At 47.6% G+C, this 20,794-nt stretch overlaps 1 protein-coding gene across 1 annotated transcript in view; it reads left to right on the top strand.

Moving 5' to 3' along the window:
• Nucleotides 1-1,222: 1,222 nt before the first annotated feature.
• The window catches only part of LOC120508534 (nuclear receptor coactivator 1-like), a gene marked incomplete at its 5' end in the record, with an annotated part of 20,434 nt that continues 862 nt past the window's right edge, over nt 1,223-20,794 (top strand). The window contains 14 exons of the mRNA XM_039722220.1: nt 1,223-1,285; nt 1,416-1,478; nt 1,630-1,692; nt 1,823-1,885; nt 2,015-2,077; nt 2,207-2,269; nt 2,404-2,466; nt 2,608-2,925; nt 4,928-4,988; nt 6,568-6,663; nt 8,169-8,309; nt 11,167-11,198; nt 12,174-12,289; nt 17,537-18,360. Coding sequence (XP_039578154.1) covers nt 1,223-1,285; nt 1,416-1,478; nt 1,630-1,692; nt 1,823-1,885; nt 2,015-2,077; nt 2,207-2,269; nt 2,404-2,466; nt 2,608-2,925; nt 4,928-4,988; nt 6,568-6,663; nt 8,169-8,309; nt 11,167-11,198; nt 12,174-12,289; nt 17,537-18,360 — 2,029 coding nt within the window. The remainder of the gene's footprint in view (nt 1,286-1,415; nt 1,479-1,629; nt 1,693-1,822; nt 1,886-2,014; nt 2,078-2,206; nt 2,270-2,403; nt 2,467-2,607; nt 2,926-4,927; nt 4,989-6,567; nt 6,664-8,168; nt 8,310-11,166; nt 11,199-12,173; nt 12,290-17,536; nt 18,361-20,794) is intronic.

Raw genomic sequence — 20,794 nt, 5'->3', positions numbered from 1 at the left:
TAGGACCATGGGAACCCATTGGAATGGCCGAGGTGGATCTTGGATCCCAGCTGGAATCCTGGGATCTGAGGAACCAAATCTTGGATCCTGTCTGGAATCCTGGAATTCCCAGAGCAGGGATCCAGCCAAGCTTTGCCAGAACCTTCCCCACACTCAAGGAGCCAAATCCGTGGGAATCCTTTGGAATGATCAAGGTGGATCTTGGATCCCGGCTGGAATCCTGGGATCTGAGGACCCAAATCCAGGAATGACTCAACATGGATCGTGAATCCTGACTGGAATCCTGGAATTCCCAGAGCAGGAATCCAGCCAAGCTTTGCCAGAACCGTCTCCACCCTCAAGGAACCAAATCCATGGGAATCCACTGGAATGACCAAGGTGGATCTTGGATCCTGTCTGGAATCTTGGAATTCCCAGAGCAGGAATCCAGCCAAGCTTTGAGGGAACTTTCTCCACACTCAAGACCCCACCCAGTTTTCCATGGAATCTTCTCCACGCTCAAGGAGCCAAATCCATGGGAACCCATTGGAATGGCCAAGGTGGATCTTGGATCCCAGCTGGAATCTTGGGATTTGAGGACCCCAGTCCTGGAATAACTGAGGTGGATCTTGGATCTCATATGGAATCCTGGAATTCCCAGAGCGGGAATCCAGCCAAGCTTTGCCAGAACCTTCTCCACACTCAAGGAGCCAAATCCATGGGAATCCACTGGAATGACCAAGGTGGATCTTGGATCCTGTCTGGAATCCTGGAATTCCCAGAGCAGGGATCCAGCCAGGCTTTGCCAGAACCTTCTGCCCACTCAAGACCCCACCCAGTTTTCCATGGAATCTTGTCCACGCTCATGGAGCTGAATCCATGGGAATGACCAAGGCAAATCTTTGATCCTGACTGGAATCCTGGAATTCCCAGGGTGGGAATGCAGCCAAGCTTTTCTGGAACCTTCTCCACACTCAAGGAACCAAATCCATGGGAATCCATTGGAATGACCAAGGTGGATCTTGGATCCCAGCTGGAATCCTGGGATTTGAGGACCCGAATCCAGGAATGACCAAAGTGGATCTTGGATCTCATCTGGAATCCTGGAATTCCCAGAGTGGGAATCTTTTCCAGACCCCGCCCAACCTTCCATGGAATCTCCTCCCCGCTCCAGGAGCACCCTCTGGAATTTCATTCTCCTCCCATTCTGTGATTCCCCTCTGGAATTCCATTCCCACTCCAGGCTCTGGGCGGGTTCTCCTTCGTGGTGAACCGGGAGGGTTGGGTCGCGTTCGTGTCGGAGAACGTGACGCCATATTTGCCATAAAACCTTGGAATTCTCTCCTGGTTTCATGGTATTTGAAATAAAATCCAGGAATTTTTCCCCATTTTTGGGATATTTAGGGCAAAATCTCTGGAATGTTTTTCCATTCCAGGTCCAGGATGGGTTTTTCTTCATGTTCAACCAGGAGGGTTGGGTCGTGTTCGTGTCGGAGAACGTGACGCCGTATTTGCCATAAAACCTTGAAACTCTTCCCCATTTTTGGGATATTTGAGATAGAATTTTGAATTTTTTTCCCATTTTTTCCCCAATTTTTGAGATATTTGACATAAAACTTTGGAATTTTTTCCCGTTTTTCCCGTTTCCAGGCTCTGGACGGGTTCTTCTTCGTGGTGAACCGCGAGGGCCGCGTCGTGTTCGTGTCGGAGAACGTGACGCGATATTAGAGATAAAACCTTGAAACTTTTTCCCATTTTTTCAATATTTGAGATAAAATCCTGGAATTTTTCCCCATTTTTGGGATATTTAGGGCAAAATCTCTGGAATGTTTTTCCATTCCAGGTCCAGGATGGGTTTTTCTTCATGTTCAACCAGGAGGGTTGGGTCGCGTTCGTGTCGGAGAACGTGACGCCATATTTGCCATAAAACCTTGGAATTCTTTCCCATTTTTTCAATATTTGAGATAAAACCTTGGAATTCTTTCCCATTTTTGTGATATTTTGGATAAAATCTTGGAATTCTTTCCCATCCCAGGCCCTGGACGGGTTCTTCTGCGTGGTGAACCGCGAGGGCCGCATCGTGTTCGTGTCGGAGAACGTGCCGCGATATTTACGATAAAGTTTTGGAATTCTTTCCTGGTTTCATGATATTTGAAATAAAATCCAGGAATTTTTCCCATTTTTGGGATATTTAGGGTAAAATCTCTGGAATATTTTTCCATTCCAGGTCCGGGATGGGTTTTTCTTCATGTTCAACCAGGATGGTTGGGTCGCGTTCGTGTCGGAGAACGTGACGGGCCAAAATCTTGAAATTTATTGGGGATTTATTTGGCATAAAACCTTGGAATTCTTTCCCTTTTCCCCCCATTTTCAAGATATTTTGGATAAAACTTTGGAATTTTTTCCCGTTTTTCCCGTTTCCAGGCTCTGGACGGGTTCTTCTTCGTGGTGAACCGCGAGGGCCGCATCGTGTTCGTGTCGGAGAACGTGATGCCATATTAGAGATAAAACCTTGAAACTCTTTCCCATTTTTGGGATATTTGAGATAGAATTTTGAATTTTTTTCCCATTTTTTCCCCATTTTCGGGATATTTTGGATAAAACCTTGGAATTTTTTCCCGTTCCCAGGCCCTGGACGGGTTCTTCTTCGTGGTGAACCGCGAGGGCCGCATCGTGTTCGTGTCGGAGAACGTGACGGGCTACCTGGGCTACGGGCAGGAGGAGCTGATGAACTCCAGCGTCTACAGCATCCTGCACGTGGGCGACCACGCCGAGTTCGTCAAGAACCTGCTCCCCAAGTCCCTGGGTACGGGGAATCCGGGGAAAATCCCGGACAAATCCCGGAAAGATCCGGGAAAAATACGGGGAAAATACGGGGAAAATACGGGGAAAATCCGGGGAAAATCCGGGAAAAATCCAAAAAAATCCAGGGAAAATTCAGGGAAAATCCGGGAAAAATAAAAAAAAATCTGGGGAAAATCCAGGGAAAATCCGGCAAAAATCCGGGGAAAATCCGGGAAAAATCCGGGGAAAATCCGGCAAAAATCCGGCAAAAATCTGGGGAAAATCCAGGGAAAATACGGGGAAAATCCAGGGAAAATCCAGGGAAAATAAAAAAAAATCTGAGGAAAATCCAGGAAAAATCCGGACAAAAATCCGGGGAAAATCCGGGAAAAATCCGGGGAAAATCCGGGAAAAATCCGGGGAAAATCCGGGGAAATCCGGGGAAAATCCGGGAAAAATCCGGGGAAAATCCGGGAAAAATCCGGGGAAAATCCGGGGAAAATCTGGAAAAATCCGGGGAAAATCCGGGGAAAATCTGGAAAAATCCGGGGAAAATCCGGGAAATTCTGGAAAATTCGGGAAAATTCAGGAATGGACGCAAGGATCAGGAGAAGGGTGGGGGGATGGGGATGGAGGGTTGTTCATTTTTAAATTTAAAGTTAAATTTTAATTTTAATTTCAATTTTAATTTTAATTTTAATTTCAATTTTAATTTTAATTTTAATTTCAATTTTAATTTTAATTTTAATTTCAATTTTAATTTTAATTTTAATTTCAATTTTAATTTTAATTTTAATTTCAATTTTAATTTTAATTTTAATTTCAATTTTAATTTTAATTTTAATTTCAATTTTAATTTTAATTTTAATTTCAATTTTAATTTTAATTTTAATTTCAATTTTAATTTTAATTTTAATTTCAATTTTAATTTTAATTTTAATTTCAATTTTAATTTTAATTTTAATTTCAATTTTAATTTTAATTTTAATTTCAATTTTAATTTTAATTTTAATTTCAATTTTATTTTAATTTTAATTCAAATTTTAATTTTAATTTTAATTCAAAATTTAATTTTGCTATATTTTATTTCTATTTTCATTTTTATTTTTATTTTAATATCTTTTTTGGTTTTGTTCCTTTGTATTTCTTGTAATTTTGTTTCTTGGTTTTTGTAGCTATTTAGATTTTTTGGTGTTTATTGATTTTTGTTTCCATATTATTTCCTTATTTTTATTTCTATTTATTTTTCATTTTTGTTTCTATATTACTTCCTTATTTGTTTTTATTTCTATTTATTTCGGCTTTATTTATTTTTAGGGTTTTTTTAGTATTCAAGTTTATTGATTTTTGTTTCCATATTATTTCCTTATTTTTATTTCTATTTATTTTTCATTTTTTTTTCTGTATTATCTTTTGGTTTTGTTCCTTTTTTGTATTTCTTGTTATTTTGTTCCTGGGTCTTTAGTTTTTATTTAGATTTTTTGGTGTTTATTGATTTTTGTTTCTATATTATTTCCTTATTACTTTTTATTTCCATTTATTTTGGTTTTATTTATTTTTTAGGGTTTTTTAGTATGCAAATTTTCTTTTAATTTCTTCTGCTTTTATTTATTTATTGTTTATTATCTTAAATTTTTATTTGTTTGTATTGTAATGATTTAGATTTAGTTTTAATTTTTTTAAAATTTGTATTTTATTTCTTTTGTTTTTAATTTTTTTATTTTTTAATTTTGATTTTATTTTTTATTTATTCCTTGGGGTTTTATTTTAATAATTAGAATATATTTTTATATCCTAATTTGGGATCTTTGGGAATTCTGGCTGGATTTGTGCTCCTCAAATCCCAGGGATCTTTGGGAATTCTGGCTCCTCAAATCCCAGGGATCTTTGGGAATTCTGGCTCCTCAAATCCCAGGGATCTTTGGGAATTCTGGCTCCTCAAATCCCAGGGATCTTTGGGAATTCTGGCTCCTGAAATCCCAGGGATCTTTGGGAATTGTGGCTCCTCAAATCCCAGGGATCTTTGGGAATTCTGGCTCCTCAAATCCCAGGGATCTTTGGGAATTCTGGCTGGATTGTGCTCCTCAAATCCCAGGGATCTTTGGGAATTCTGGCTCCTTAAATCCCGGGATTGGGATTTGGGATTGGGGTTGGAGTGAGGGACTACGAGGCCATGCAGTGCTTCACCGTCAGCCAGCCCCGCACCTTCCAGGAGGAGGGGGAAGGTGGGATTGGGATTGGGGTTGGGTTTGGGATTAGGGTTTGGTTTGGGGTTGGGTTTGGGGTGGGAATGGGGTGGGATTGTGGTTTGGTTTGGGGTCTCCGAGGCCATGCAGTGCTTCACCGTCAGCCAGCCCCGCGCCTTCCAGGAGGAGGGGGAAGGTGGGGCAGCATTCCCAGGGATTTGGGATCTGGGATTTGGGATTGGGATGGGAGGAGATATGGATTAGGATAGGAATGGGATTGGGGTTTGGATAGGAGATCAGAATTTGGATGAGGTTTAGGATTGGGGTTGCGATGGGATGGAGCAGAACTGGGATGGGATGGGATGGGATAAAGGGATGGGATGGAATGGGATGGGATGGGATGGGATGGAATGGGATGGGATGGGATGGGATGGGATAAAGGGATGGGATGGGTTGGGATGGGATGGGATGGGATGGAATGGGATGGGATGGGATGGGATGGGATAAAGGGATGGGATAAAGGGATGGGATGGGATGGGATAAAGGGATGGGATAAAGGGATGGGATAAAGGGATGGGATGGGATGGGATAAAGGGATGGGAGGGGATGGGACAGGCTTGGGGTTGGGATTGTGGTTAGGATTGGAATTGGAGCTGGAATTGGGATGACAGTGCAGGATTACAACAGGATGGGAATGCGGGATTGGGGTTGGGATTGGGATTAGAATTGGGGTTGGGATTGGTGTTGGAATTGGGATGTCCGTGCAGGACTGGGATGGGAATGCAGGATTGGGATGGGATTGAGATTGGAATGGGATGGGATTGGGATTGAGATTGGGATCAGGATGGAGCACAGTTGGGATGGGAATGCAGAATTGGGATTGGGGTTGGGATTGGGACTAGAATTGGGATGTCAGTGCAGGACTGGGATGGGATGGGAATGCCGGACTGGGATTGGGGTTGGGATTGGGACTGGAATTGGGATGTTAGTGCAGGACTGGGATGGGATGGGAATGCCGGACTGGGATTGGGGTTGGAATTCAGATTGGAATTGGAATTGGGATGTCAGTGCTGGATTGGGATGGGATAAAGTGAGAATGAGGGATTGGAATTGAGATTGGGTTGGGATTGGGATGGGATAGGAGTTGGGAGGCAATGCAGGATTAGGATTGGGATTGGGACTGGTATTTGGATTGGGATTAGGACTGGGATTAGGATTGGGATGGGAAGGGCTCAGGATTGGGACTGGGACTGGGACAGGGCCCGATCCTTCGCCGCTCTCCCTCTCCAGCTCCCTCTTCCCTGTCCCACCACATTCCTGGCATGAATCCCCCAATTCCCACAGGATTCCCCCCGGGAAGGGCCAAATCCCGCTGTTCGAGCACCAAATCCCACCAATCCCTGGAATCCCATTATCCCAACTCCGCCACACCCCAGAACCCTCCCCACTCAACCCCCCAAAGCTTCTCCCAGGGAATTCCAGGGAATTCCAGCCCAGTTCCTCAGCTGGGATAGGGAATCCCTCCAGGAAAACACTTCCCAATCTCCGGGAGGGAGACCTGAGCTGCGGCCCGGGATGGCGGCGGCATTCCCGGCGTTTTTCCCGGTGTTTTTCCCAGATTTCCAGTCGTGTCTGATCTGCATCGCGCGGAGGCTGCCGCGCCCGGCGGCGCCGGCCCCCACCGAGTCCTTCGTCACCAAGCAGGACACCACAGGTACACCCCGCGCGGAATTCCCGGGAATTCCGCCCCAAATCCCGCCATTCTGGGGCTCTGGAATGGTTTGGGTGGGATTTGTGGAGCTTCAATCCCATTCCAATCCCAATCTCAGGGTGCTTGGACGCTCCCAGGGAATTCCTTCCCAAATTCCTCCCCTTTTCCCAAGGAATTCCCTCCAATCCCAGCTCTCCCAGCCTGGGACTGGATCCATCCCCATCCTGAATCCTCTTTGGAAGGAATTTTGGGAATTCCCTTGGAATCTCGGGTGTCCCCCTTCCTTTTTCCACCCCCAAATCCCATAAAAATCCCTGGGGATGGATCCTGAGTGTCCTGGATCCCAGAATCCCGAAATGGTTTGGGATGGGATCCATGGAGCTTCAATCCCATCCCGTTCCCACCCCACAATTCTGGGATTTTCCAGCCTTTCCTTGGGCAGTCCCAGGGATTCTCTGGGAATTCCTTCCCAAATACCTCCCCTTTTCCCAGGGATTTGTGGAGCTTCAATCCCATTCCAATCCCAATCTCAGGGTGCTTGGACGCTCCCAGGGAATTCCTTCCCAAATTCCTCCCCTTTTCCCAGGGAATTCCCTCCATTCCCAGCTCTCCCAGCCTGGGACTGGATCCATCTCCATCCTGAATCCTCTCTGGGAAGGAGTTTTGGGAATTCCCTTGGAATCTTGGGGATCTCCCTTCCCTTTTCCATCCCTGAATTCCATAAAAATCCCTGGGGATGGATCCTGAGCGTCCTGGATCCCAGAATCCCAGAATGGTTTGGGATGGGATCCATGGAGCTTCAATCCCATCCCATTCCCACCCCACAATTCCGGGATTTTCCAGCCTTTCCTTGGGCACTGCCAGGGATTCTCTGGGAATTCCTTCCCAAATTCCTCCCCTTTTCCCAGGGAATTCCGTCCATTCCCAGCTCTCCCAGCCTGGCATTGGATCCATCCCCATCCCGAATCCTCTCCGGGAGGGAATTTCGGGAATTCCCTTGGAATCTGGGGGGGTCTCCCTTCCGTTTTCCACCCCCAAATTCCATAAAAATCCCTCGTGATGCATTTTGATCCATCCTGGATCCCAGAATCCCGGAATGGTTTGGGACGGAATCCACAAAATTCCCTCAACCCCACCCTTTCCTTGGGCAGTCCCAGGGATTCTCTGGGAATTCCTTCCCAAATTCCTCCCCTTTTCCCAGGGAATTCCCTCCATTCCCAGCTCTCCCAGCCTGGCACTGGATCCATCCCCATCCCGAATCCTCTCCGGGAGGGAATTTCGGGAATTCCCTTGGAATCTGGGGGGTCTCCCTTTCGTTTTCCATCCCCAAATTCCATAAAAATCCCTCGTGATGCATTTTGATCCATCCTGGATCCCAGAATCCCGGAATGGTTTGGGACGGAATCCACAAAATTCCCTCAACCCCACCCCACCAACCCAACCTCCTCCACCCCATTCCAACTCCCCAAATCCCCCCAAATTCCCCTTCCTCCCTCTCCTTTTCCCAGGAAAAATCATCTCCATCGACACCAGCTCGCTGCGCGCCGCCGGCCGGACGGGCTGGGAGGATCTGGTCAGGAAATGCATCTACGCCTTCTTCCAGCCCCAGGGCCGCGAGCCCTCCTACGCCAAGCAGCTCTTTCAGGAAGGTACCGCTGCCTTTTCCCCCCGGAAAGAATCTTCTCCTTGGGAAAAACCCCAAAAAAATCCCCGGATTCGGGGCGGTTTGGTTCCCGCCGCGGGTTGGGAAGAGGAGGAGAAAATGGCGGCGGTGTTTTGGCGGGGTCGGTGTGTGGTTTGGGGTTTTGTTTTTTTGGGAGGTGGTGATGGCAAGATGTGTTTTTGTGGTGTTGTGGTGGGGTTTTGGGGTTGTTGAGGGATTTTGGCGGGGTTTTTCCATGTTTTTCCTTGGAATTCTGTGTGTTTCCCCTCAGTGATGACCACCCTCAGCTCCTCGTCCCTTTCACGCTGAGCGATGGCTCCGTGCTGATCTTCCCTGGGCCCTATTGGGGTTTTTGGGATCAGATTTCCATTGGATTGGGGGTTTTGGGACTAGATCTGGATTTTTTTCAGGATTTTCTCGGGATTTTTCCATATTTTCTCCTGGAATTCTGTCTGTTTCCCCTCAGTGATGACCCTCCCTTTCACGCTGAGCGATGGCTCCATGCTGATCCTCCCTGGGCCCTATTGGGGTTATTGGGATCAGATTTCCATTGGATTGGGGGTTTTGGGACTAGATCTGGATTTTTTTCAGGATTTTCTTGGGATTTTTCCATATTTTCCCCTGGAATTCTGTGTGTTTCCCCTCAGTGATGACCTTGGCAGGGCCCTCAGCCCCTCGACACCTTCACGCTGAGGGACAGCTCTGTGCGGATCCTCCCTGTGCCCTATTGGGGTTTTTGGGATCAGATTTCCATTGAAATGGGTATTGTTTGACTGAATTGGGATTTTTTAAGGATTTTATCAGGATTTTCCTGGAATTCTGTGCTTTTCCCCTCAGGGCAAGGCCTTCAGCCCCTTGTACCCTTCACAGTGAGCGATGGCTCGGTGCTGATACTCCCTGGGTCCTTTTGGGGTTTTTGGGATCAGATTTCCATTGAATTGGGTGTTGTTCGATGGGATTGGGATTTTTGCAGGATTATCTTGGGATTTTTCCAGGATTTTCCTGGATTTCTGTGCTTTTCCCCTCAGTGCAAGGCCTTCAGCCCCTTGTACCCTTCACGCTGAGCGATGGCTCTGTGCTGATCCCCTCTGTGCCCTTTTGGGGTTTTTGGGATCAGATTTCCATTGAAATGGGTATTGTTTGACTGAATTGGGATTTTTTAAGGATTTTATCAGGATTTTCCTGGAATTCTGTGCTTTTCCCCTCAGGGCAAGGCCTTCAGCCCCTTGTACCTTTCACGCTGAGCAATGGCTCCGTGCTGATACTCCCTGGGTCCTTTTGGGGTTTTTGGGATCAGATTTCCATTGACTTGGGTGTTATTTGATGGGATTGGGATTTTTGCAGGATTATTTTAAGATTTTTCCAGGATTTTCCTGGAATTCTGTGCTTTTCCCCTCAGGGCAAGGCCTTCAGCCCCTTGTACCCTTCACGCTGAGCGATGGCTCTGTGCTGATCCCCTCTGTGCCCTATTGGGGTTTTTGGGATCGGATTTGCATTGGATTGGGGTTTTTGGGATTGGATTGGGATTTTGTCAGGATTTTATCAGGATTTTCCCAGGATTTTCCTGGAATTCTGTGTTTTTCCCCTCAGTGATGACCCCAGCATGGCCCTCAGCCTCTCATGCCCCTCACGCTGAGCAGCGGCTCCGTGCTGATCCTCCCTGGGCCCTGTTGGGATTTTTGGGCTTAGATTTCCATTGAATTGCGGGTTTTTGGACTAGATATGGATTTTATCCAGATTTTCTTGGGATTTTCCCATGTTTTTCCCTGAAATTCTGCGTTTCTTTCCTCAGTGATGATCCCAGCTCTACCCTCAGCCCCTCATCCCCTTCACGCTGAGCGATGGCTCCATGCTGTCTCTCGCTTTACCCTCTCATGATTTTCAGGAATTTACTGCCATTTTCTCGGGGTTTTCCATGATTTTTCCCTATTTTCCCCTGGAATTCTGTCTGTTTCCCCTCAGTGATGACCCCAGCTCTACCCTCAGCCCCTCATCCCCTTCACGCTGAGCGATGGCTCCGTGCTGATCCTCCCTGTGCCCTGTTGGGGTTTTTGGGATCAGATTTCCATTGGATTGGGGTTTTTGGGGTTGGGTTGGGATTTTGTCAGGATTTTTTCAAGATTTTTCTACAATTTTGCTGGAATTTAGGTGATTTTCCCCTCAGTGATGATCCCAGCTCTACCCTCAGCCCCTCATCCCCTTCACGCTGAGTGATGGCTCCGTGCTGATCCCCCCTGGGTCCTATTGGGGTTTTTGGGCTCAGATTTTCATTGGATTGGGTTTTTTGGGGTTAGATTGGGATTTTGTCAGGATTTTCTTGGGATTTTTCCAGGATTTCCCTGGAATTTAGGTGATTTTCCCCTCAGTGATGATCCCAGCTCTACCCTCAGCCCCTCGTCCCCTTCACGCTGAGCGACGGCTCCGTGCTGTCTCTCGCTTTTCCCTCTCATGATTTTTAGGATTTTTTCGGGATTTTCTCGGGGTTTTCCGTGATTTTTCCCAATTTTCCCCTGTGAGTGACGGCTCCGTGCTGATCCTCCCTGGGTCCTATTGGGGTTTTTGGGATCAGATTTCCATTGAATTTGTGTTTTTGGGGTTGGATTGGGATTTTGTCAGGATTTTCTTAAGATTTTTCCAGGATTTCCCTGGAATTTACGTGGTTTTCCCCTCAGTGATGATCCCAGGTCCACCCTCAACCCCCTCGTCCCCTTCACACTGAGCGACGGCTCCGTGCTGTCTCTCGCTTTTCCCTCTCATGATTTTTAGGATTTTTTCGGGATTTTCTCGGGGTTTTCCGTGATTTTTCCCAATTTTCCCCTGGAATTCTGTGTGTTTCCCCCCAGTGATGACGCGGGGCACGGCCTTCAGCCCCTCGTACCGCTTCACGCTGAGCGACGGCTCCGTGCTGATCCTCCCTGTGCCCTGTTGGGGTTTTTGGGATCAGATTTCCATTGGATTGGGGTTTTTGGGGTTGGGTTGGGATTTTGTCAGGATTTTTTCAAGATTTTTCTACAATTTTGCTGGAATTTAGGTGATTTTTCCCTCAGTGATGACCCCAGCTCTACCCTCAGCCCCTCATCCCCTTCACGCTGAGTGACGGCTCCGTGCTGATCCTCCCTGGGTCCTATTGGGGTTTTTGGGCTCAAATTTTCATTGGATTGGGTTTTTTGGGGTTGGATTGGGATTTTGTCAGGATTTTCTTGAGATTTTGCCAGAATTTCTTGGGATTTTCCTGGAATTCTGTGCTTTTCTCCTCAGTGATGACGCGGGGCACGGCCTTCAACCCCTTGTCCCCTTCACACTGAGCGACAGCTCCGTGCTGGATGTCCCTTTATCCTATCAAGATTTTTAGTATTTTCTCGGGATTTTCTCGGGGTTTTCCGTGATTTTTCCCAATTTTCCCCTGGAATTCTGTGTGTTTCTCCCCAGTGATGACGCGGGGCACGGCCTTCAGCCCCTCGTACCCTTCACGCTGAGTGACGGCTCCGTGCTGATCCTCCCTGTGCCCTGTTGGGGTTTTTGTGCTCAGATTTCCATTGAATTTGGTTTTTTGGGGTTGGATTGGGATTTTGTCAGGATTTTCTTGAGATTTTGCCAGAATTTCTTGGGATTTTCCTGGAATTCTGTGCTTTTCTCCTCAGTGATGACTCAGGGCACGGCCTTCAGCCCCTCGTCCGCTTCACGCTGAGCGACGGCTCCGTGCTGAGCGCGCACACCAAGTGCAAGCTGTGCTACCCCTCGAGCCCGGAGCTGCAGCCCTTCATCATGGGCATCCACGTCATCGACAGGTACGGCATTCCCGGGAATCCCTCGGAATTCCGAAAAATCCCTCAGAATCCCACGGAATCCCTACCGCTTCACGCTGAGCGACGGCTCCGTGCTGAGCGCGCACACCAAGTGCAAGCTGTGCTACCCCTCGAGCCCGGAGCTGCAGCCCTTCATCATGGGCATCCACGTCATCGACAGGTACGGAATTCCCGGGAATCCCTCGGAATTCCGTGGAATTCCGAAAAATCCCTCAGAATCCCACGGAATTCCGGCACCGGGAATCACCCGGAGGGGGCAGGGATGAAGCTCCAGGCGCTGATCCCGCCCTGGGTTTTTCCAGCTTTTTGGGTTTTTTTCTTTCTTTTTTTCCCCTCTTTTGGGTTTTTCCTGGAATTCTGGCGGTTTTGGGAATTTTGGTGTTTCCTAAGGAAAATTTTCTGGAGGTTTTCATGCTCTGGGGGAGGAATTTTTCCCAAAAATCTGGCCTTGACCTCATCCAGGCATTCCCTGGGTCCTCAGTGCTCATTGGGATTGGAACTGGGATAGGAATTAGGATTTGTTTTAGGATTAGGACTGGAATTGGGATTTAGACTGGGATCAGGATTAGAATTGGGATCAGGATTGGAATTAGAATAGGGTTTGGGATCAGGATTGGAATTGGAATTGGGATTAGGATTGGTTTGGGGATCGGGATGGGAATTGGGATTAGGATTGGTTTTGGAAGTGGGATTGGGTCTGGAATTGGCATAGGGATTGACATTTGGATTAGGATTAGGATTAGATTTAGGATTGGGATGAGGATTTGGATCGTGATTGGAATTAGAATTGGGATTGGGATTGGAATTAGGATTGGGATCTGAACTGGAATTGGGATCAGAATTAGGATTGTAATCGGGATTAGGATTGGGATTGGGATTAGGATTGGGATCAGGATCAGAATCAGAATTGGGATTGGGATTGAGATTTGGATTGGGATTAGGATTAGATTAAGGATTGCCCAAAAATCTGGCCTTGACCTCATCCAGGCATTCCCTGGGTCCTCAGTGCTCATTGGGATTGGAACTGGGATAGGAATTAGGATTTGTTTTAGGATTAGGACTGGAATTGGGATTTAGACTGGGATCAGGATTAGAATTGGGATCAGGATTGGAATTAGAATAGGGTTTGGGATCAGGATTGGAATTGGAATTGGGATTAGGATTGGTTTGGGGATCGGGATGGGAATTGGGATTAGGATTGGTTTTGGAAGTGGGATTGGGTCTGGAATTGGCATAGGGATTGACATTTGGATTAGGATTAGGATTAGATTTAGGATTGGGACGAGGATTTGGATCGTGATTGGAATTAGAATTGGGATTAGGATTGGAATTAGGATTGGGATCTGAACTGGAATTGGGATCAGAATTAGGATTGTAATCGGGATTAGGATTGGGATTGGGATTAGGATCGGGATCAGGATCAGAATTGGGATTGGGATTGAGATTTGGATTGGGATTAGGATTAGATTTAGGATTGCGACTGGGATTTGTATCGTGGTTGGAATTGGAATTGGGATTGGTACTGGGATTGGAATTAGGATTGGGATTAGAATTAGGATTGGGATTGGAATTAGGATTGGGATCTGGACTGGAATTGGGATCAGAATTAGGATTGTAATCGGGATTAGGATTAGATTTAGGATTGCGACTGGGATTTGGATCGTGATTGGAATTAGGATTGGGATCTGAACTGGAATTGGGATCAGAATTAGGATTGTATTCAGGACTAGGATTGGGATTGGGATTAGGATGGAATCTGGAATTGGCATTGGCATTGGGATTAGGATTAGATTTAGGATTGCGACTGGGATTTGGATTGTGATTGGAATTAGGATTGGGATTAGGATTAGATTTAGGATTGCGACTGGGATTTGGATTGTGATTGGAATTAGGATTGGGATTTGGATTAGGATTGGAATTAGGATGGGGATCTGAACTGGAATTGGGATCAGAATTAGGATTGCATTCAGGACTAGGATTGGGATTGGGATTGGGATTAGGATGGGGATCAGGATCAGAACTGGGATTGGGATCAGGATCAGGATTAGCACTGGAATTGGGATCTTCCCCTCCCAAGGATTTCTGTCAGAATTCCTGGAAAAAAATGATCTTCTGGAGCTGCTGGAATGAGTCCAGGGAATCCTGGAACAACCCAAAAATTTGGGAAAACCAACTTTTCCCAGCGTGAGGGGGCTGGGATGGCAGGAATGCTGATCTGGGAATTCCAGACCCTGAGAAAGCCTTGGAGCAACCGGAATTCCGAGCAGGGAATTTTTGGGATTCCCGCTGCTGGTGGAGCAGAATTTGGGAATTCCAGACCTGGAGAAAGGGTCAGAGTAACCGGAATTCCAAGCAGGGAATTTTTGGCATCCTTTGTGCCATTGGAGCAAGATTTGGGAATTCAAAGCCTGAGAAAGGGTCAGAGTAACCGGAATTCCAAGCAGGGAATTTTTGGGATTCCCGCTGCTGGTGGAGCAGAATTTGGGAATTCCAGACCAGGAGAAGGGGTCAGAGCAGCGTTCCCCTCCCAAGGATTTCTGTCAGAATTCCCGGAAAAAAATGATCTTCTGGAGCTGCTGGAATGAGTCCAGGGAATCCTGGAACAACCCAAAAATTTGGGAAAACCAACTTTTCCCAGCATGAGTGGGCTGGGATGGTGGGAATGCTGATCTGGGAATTCCAGACCCTGAAAAAACCTTGGAGCAGCCGGAATTCCGAGCAGGGAATTTTTGGGATCCTTTTTGCCATGGGAGCAGGATCTGGGAATTCCCAACCCTGAGAAAGCCTTGGAATTCCGAGCAGGGAAATTTTGGGATTCCTGCTGCTGGTGGAATGAAGCTCCAGGCGCTGATCCCGCCCTGGGTTTTTCCAGCTTTTTGGGTTTTTTTCTTTCTTTTTTTCCCCTCTTTTGGGTTTTTCCTGGAATTCTGGCGGTTTTGGGAATTTTGGTGTTTCCTAAGGAAAATTTTCTGGAGGTTTTCATGCTCTGGGGGAGGAATTTTTCCCAAAAATCTGGCCTTGACCTCATCCAGGCATTCCCTGGGTCCTCAGTGCTCATTGGGATTGGAACTGGGATAGGAATTAGGATTTGTTTTAGGATTAGGACTGGAATTGGGATTTAGACTGGGATCAGGATTAGAATTGGGATCAGGATTGGAATTAGAATAGGGTTTGGGATCAGGATTGGAATTGGAATTGGGATTAGGATTGGTTTGGGGATCGGGATGGGAATTGGGATTAGGATTGGTTTTGGAAGTGGGATTGGGTCTGGAATTGGCATAGGGATTGACATTTGGATTAGGATTAGGATTAGGTTTAGGATTGGGACGAGGATTTGGATCGTGATTGGAATCAGAATTGGGATTAGGATTGGAATTAGGATTGGGATCTGAACTGGAATTGGGATCAGAATTAGGATTGTAATCGGGATTAGGATTGGGATTGGGATTAGGATTGGGATCAGGATCAGAATCAGAATTGGGATTGGGATTGAGATTTGGATTGGGATTAGGATTAGATTTAGGATTGCGACTGGGATTTGTATCGTGGTTGGAATTGGAATTGGGATTGGTACTGGGATTGGAATTAGGATTGGGATTAGAATTAGGATTGGGATTGGAATTAGGATTGGGATCTGGACTGGAATTGGGATCAGAATTAGGATTGTAATCGGGATTAGGATTGGGATTGGGATCAGGATTGGAATTTGGATTGGATCTGGAATTGGCATTGGGATTGGGATTAGGATTAGATTTAGGATTGCGACTGGGATTTGTATCGTGGTTGGAATTGGAATTGGGATTGGTACTGGGATTGGAATTGGGATTGGAATTGGAATTAGGATTGGGATCTGGACTGGAATTGGGATCAGAATTAGGATTGCATTCAGGACTAGGATTGGGATTGGGATTGGGATTAGGATGGGGATCAGGATCAGAACTGGGATTGGGATCAGGATCAGGATTAGCACTGGAATTGGGATCTTCCCCTCCCAAGGATTTCTGTCAGAATTCCTGGAAAAAAATGATCTTCTGGAGCTGCTGGAACGGGTCCAGGGAATCCTGGAACAACCCAAAAATTTGGGAAAACCAACTTTTCCCAGCGTGAGGGGGCTGGGATGGCAGGAATGCTGATCTGGGAATTCCAGACCCTGAGAAAGCCTTGGAGCAACCGGAATTCCGAGCAGGGAATTTTTGGGATTCCCGCTGCTGGTGGAGCAGAATTTGGGAATTCCAGACCTGGAGAAAGGGTCAGAGTAACCGGAATTCCAAGCAGGGAATTTTTGGCATCCTTTGTGCCATTGGAGCAAGATTTGGGAATTCAAAGCCTGAGAAAGGGTCAGAGCAGCCGGAATTCCGAGCAGGGAATTTTTGGGATTCCCGCTGCTGGTGGAGCAGAATTTGGGAATTCCAGGCCAGGAGAAGGGGTCATAGCACCTGGAGAAAGGGTTGGAGCAGCCGGAATTCCGAGCAGGGAATTTTTGGGATCCTTTTTGCCATGGGAGCAGGATCTGGGAATTCCCAACCCTGAGAAAGCCTTGGAATTCCGAGCAGGGAAATTTTGGGATTCCTGCTGCTGGTGGAGCAGAATTTGGGAATTCCAGGCCCCAAAATTTGAAGTCTTGGACCAGCCACAATTCTGAGCTGGGAATTTTTGGGATTCCTGCTGCTGGTGGAGCAGAATTTGGGAATTCCAGGCCAAAAAAATGTCTTGGACCAGGAATTTTTGGGATCCTTTTTGCCATTGGAGCAAGATTTGGGAATTCAAAGCCTGAGAAAGGGTCAGAGCAGCCGGAATTCCGAGCAGGGAATTTTTGGGATCCTTTTTGCCATGGGAGCAGGATCTGGGAATTCAAAGCCTGAAAAATGGTCGGAGCAGCCGGAATTCCGAGCAGGGAATTTTTGGGATCCTTTTTGCCATTGGAGCAAGATTTGGGAATTCAAAGCCTGAGAAAGGGTCAGAGCAGCCGGAATTCCGAGCTTGGAATTTTTGAGATTTGTGCTGTTCTCAGAGCAGGATCTGGGAATTCTCAACCCTAAGAAAACCTTGGAGCAGCCGGAATTTTGAGCAGGGAAATTTTGGGATCCTTTCTGCCATTTGAGCAGGATCTGGGAATTCCCAACCCCGAGAAAACTTTGGAGCAGCCGGAATTCCGAGCTTGGAATTTTTGAGATTTGTGCTGTTCTCAGAGCAGGATCTGGGAATTCAAAGCCTGAAAAATGGTCGGAGTAGCCGGAATTCCAAGCTGGGAATTTTTGGGATTCCCGCTGTTCTCAGAGCAGGATCTGGGAATTCCCAACCCCGAGAAAACCTTGGAAAATTCCGAGCTGGGAATTTTCGGGATTCCCGCTGCTTCGAGGACCGCCGAACCCCGCGCTAACCAGATTTTCCCATGTTTTCCCCCCAGGGATCACGGGATCCTGTCCCCCCAGGACGCCCCCGCGCCGGGCATGGCCCTGCCCCGGGCGAATCCCGGCGTTCCGCCGGCGCCGGGAATGGCGCTGCTGCCGCCCCTCCCTCCCTCCAACGGCTCCGCCATGGCCGGGACGCCCCCCTCGGGCCAGGGGAATTTCGGGAATCCTCTGGGATCCAGCGTTGCCTTAAGCCAGACTCCCGGCAGTTCCCACCCGCTGGCGCACGGCGGCTCCCCCATGCACAGCCCCGGCGTCGCGGCGCCGCCGTTCCTGTCGCCGCGGCACCGCGGCAGCCCGGGCTCCGTTCCGCGATCCCGGGCTGCTCCCGGCAATCCCTTCTCGCCATCCGTGCACTCCCCGGCTTCATCATCCTCCTCATCCTCCTCCTCCTCCTCGGGGAATTCCCGGCCTTTCCCCAGCGCTCCCCTCACCGCGGCGCTGCCGGAGCCGCCGGCAAACGCGGCGTTTTTGAGGCAGCCGAGCTCCCAGGGCTCGCCCGGCCGCAAAGCCGACGCCAAGGACTCCAAGGAAATCTCCTCCATCCTCGGCGACATCATCCAGGGGGACGAGAAGCCCCCGGAGCCGGGAACGCCGCACGGACCCGAGGCGGGCGACGCCGGGAAGTGTCCCCAAGGCACGAGCCACCGGCTGGTGCAGCTGCTGGCCAGCACGGCCGAGCAGCAGCTGCGGCACCACGCCGAGGCCGCCGACGCCAAGGAGGCCGCGCTGGCGTGCGCCGGCGTGGCCGGGATGGGCATTCCCAAAGATTTTCTGGATTTGGCTTCCCATTCCCATGGAATCCTGGAGATCTGGAATGGTTCGGGGTGGAATTTGTGGAGATTTGATCCCATCCCACTCCAATCTCAACACCTTGAGGTTCTCCAAGATTTCCTTGGGCATTCCCAAAGACTTCCTGGGAATTTTGCTTCTTCCTGGATTTTGCTTCCCATTCCCATGGAATCCCAAAGTTCTGGAATGGTTTTGGGTGGGATTTGAGGAGATTCGATCCCATCCTGCTCCAATCCCAACATCTTGAGGTTCTCCAAGATTTCCTTGGGCATTCCCAACAATTTTCTGGCAATTCTCTTGGATTTCTCTTCCCATTCCCATGGAATCCCAACATTCTGGAATGGTTTGGGTGGGGTTTATGGAGATTTGATCCCATCCCATTCCAATCCCAAGATCCTGAGGTTCTCCAAGATTTCCTTGGATGCTCTCAGGGATTTTCTGGGAATTCTTATGGATTTCGCTTCCAATTCCTATTGAATCCCAAAGTTCCGGAATGGTTTGGGTGGGATTTGAGGAGATTCGATCCCGTCCCACTCCAATCCCAAGATTCCAAGATCTCCTTGGGCATTCCAAAAGATTCTCAGGAAATTCTCTTGGATTTGGCTTCACATGGAATTCTGGAGATCTGGAATGGTTTTGGGTGGGGTTTGACAAGATTCGATCCCATTCCGTTCCAATCCCAACATCTTGACGTGCTCCAAGATTTCCTTGGATGCTCCCAAGGATTTTCTGGATTTTGTTTCCTATTCCCATGGAATCCTGGAGATCCAGAGTGGTTTTGGGTGGGATTTGAGGAGATTTGATCCCATCCTGCTCAATCCCAAGACCTTGAGGTTCTCCAAGATTTCCTTGGGCATTCCCAAAGACTTCCTGGGAATTTTGCTTCTTCCTGGATTTTGCTTCCCATTCCCATGGAATCCCAAAGTTCCGGAACGGTTTGGGTGGGATTTGTGGAGATTCGGTCCCATCCCACTCCAATCCCAAGACCTTGGGGTGCTCCAAGATTTCCTTGGGCATTCCCAACGATTTTCTGGGAATTCCATCCCAGTTGGGATTTCCTTCCCAAATTTGACAAGTTTTGGGAAATTTTTTGGGATTGGGGGATTTTTGGGTGGGGATTTGGAGTTCGGAGCCCTTGGAATTTTGGGAATTCCAGGATTTCTCTTTCTTTTCCTTGGGAATTTCCTTGGGAATTCCAGGAATTCTGGGAATTTGGGAGCTGGCCAATCCCAGAATTTTTCCTGGTTGATCCTGGAATTTTTCCCAGCTGATCCCAGAATTTTTTCCTTCTTGATCCCAAGATTTTCCTTCTTTTCCCTGGGAATTTCAGAAATCCCAGGAATTTGGGATCTGGCTGATTCCAGATTTTTTCCTCGCTGATTCCAGGATTTTTCCTTTTTTTCCCTGAGTATTTTAGGAGTTTGGGCTCTCCCGGATCCCAGAATTTTTTCTGTTTGATCCCAGAATTTCTCCTTCCTTATCCCAGGATTCTTCCCACCTGATCCCAAGATTTTTCCCACTTAATCCCAGAATTTCTCCTGGTTGATCCCAGATTTTTTCCCACTTAATCCCAGAGTTTTTTCTGGGATTAAGTTTTTCTTAAAGAATTTCCCAGAATTTTTTCTGTGAAATTCCCAGAATTTTTTCTGGGATTAAGCTGATCCCAAGATTTTTCCCAGCTAATCCTAGAATTTTTCCCACCTGATCCCAGATTTTTCCTGCCTGATCCCAAGATTTTTGCCACTTACTCCCAGAATTTTTCTGAGCTCATCCCAGAATTTTTTCCCGTTTGATCCCAGATTTTTTCTCACTTAATCCCAGAATTTTTTCCAGTTGATCCCAAGATTTTTCCCAGCTAATCCCACAATTTCTCCTGGTTGATCCCAGAATTTTTCCTGTTTGATCCCCGAATTTTCCTCACCAGATCCCAGATTTTTTCCTGTCTTTTCCCAATTTTTTCCCACCTAATCCCAGAATTTTTCCTAGCTCATCCCAGGATTTTTCCTGTTTGATCCCAGAATTTTTCCCCTTGTGATCCCATATTTTCCCCACCTTTTCCCAGAATTTTTCCCCCTCCCTAACCCCACCTTTTCCCAATTTTTCCCCACCTTTTCCCAGAATTTTTCCCCTCCTTTTCCCAGAATTTTTCCCCCTCCCTAACCCCACCTTTTCCCAGAATTTTTCCCCCTCCCTAACCCCACCTTTTCCCAGAATTTTTCCCCCTCTCTAACCCCCCCTTTCCCCAATTTTTCCCCCCTTTTCCCAGAATTTTTCCCCTCCTTTCCCCAATTTTCCCCCCTCTCTAATCCCCCCTTTTCCCAGAATTTTTCCCCTCCTTTTCCCAGAGTTTCCCCCCCTCTAACCCCACCTTTTCCCAATTTTTTCCCCTCTCTAACCCCACCTTTTCCCAGAATTTCCCCTCCTTTTCCCAATTTTTCCCCCTCTCTAACCCCACCTTTCCC

This window comes from Passer montanus, unplaced genomic scaffold (assembly GCF_014805655.1).
Source record: "Passer montanus isolate IOZ18808 unplaced genomic scaffold, ASM1480565v1 scaffold479, whole genome shotgun sequence".
Classification (NCBI taxonomy): domain Eukaryota; kingdom Metazoa; phylum Chordata; class Aves; order Passeriformes; family Passeridae; genus Passer; species Passer montanus.
Note: the sequence above shows the minus strand (reverse complement) of the source record. Positions and strands in the feature narration are given on the sequence as shown.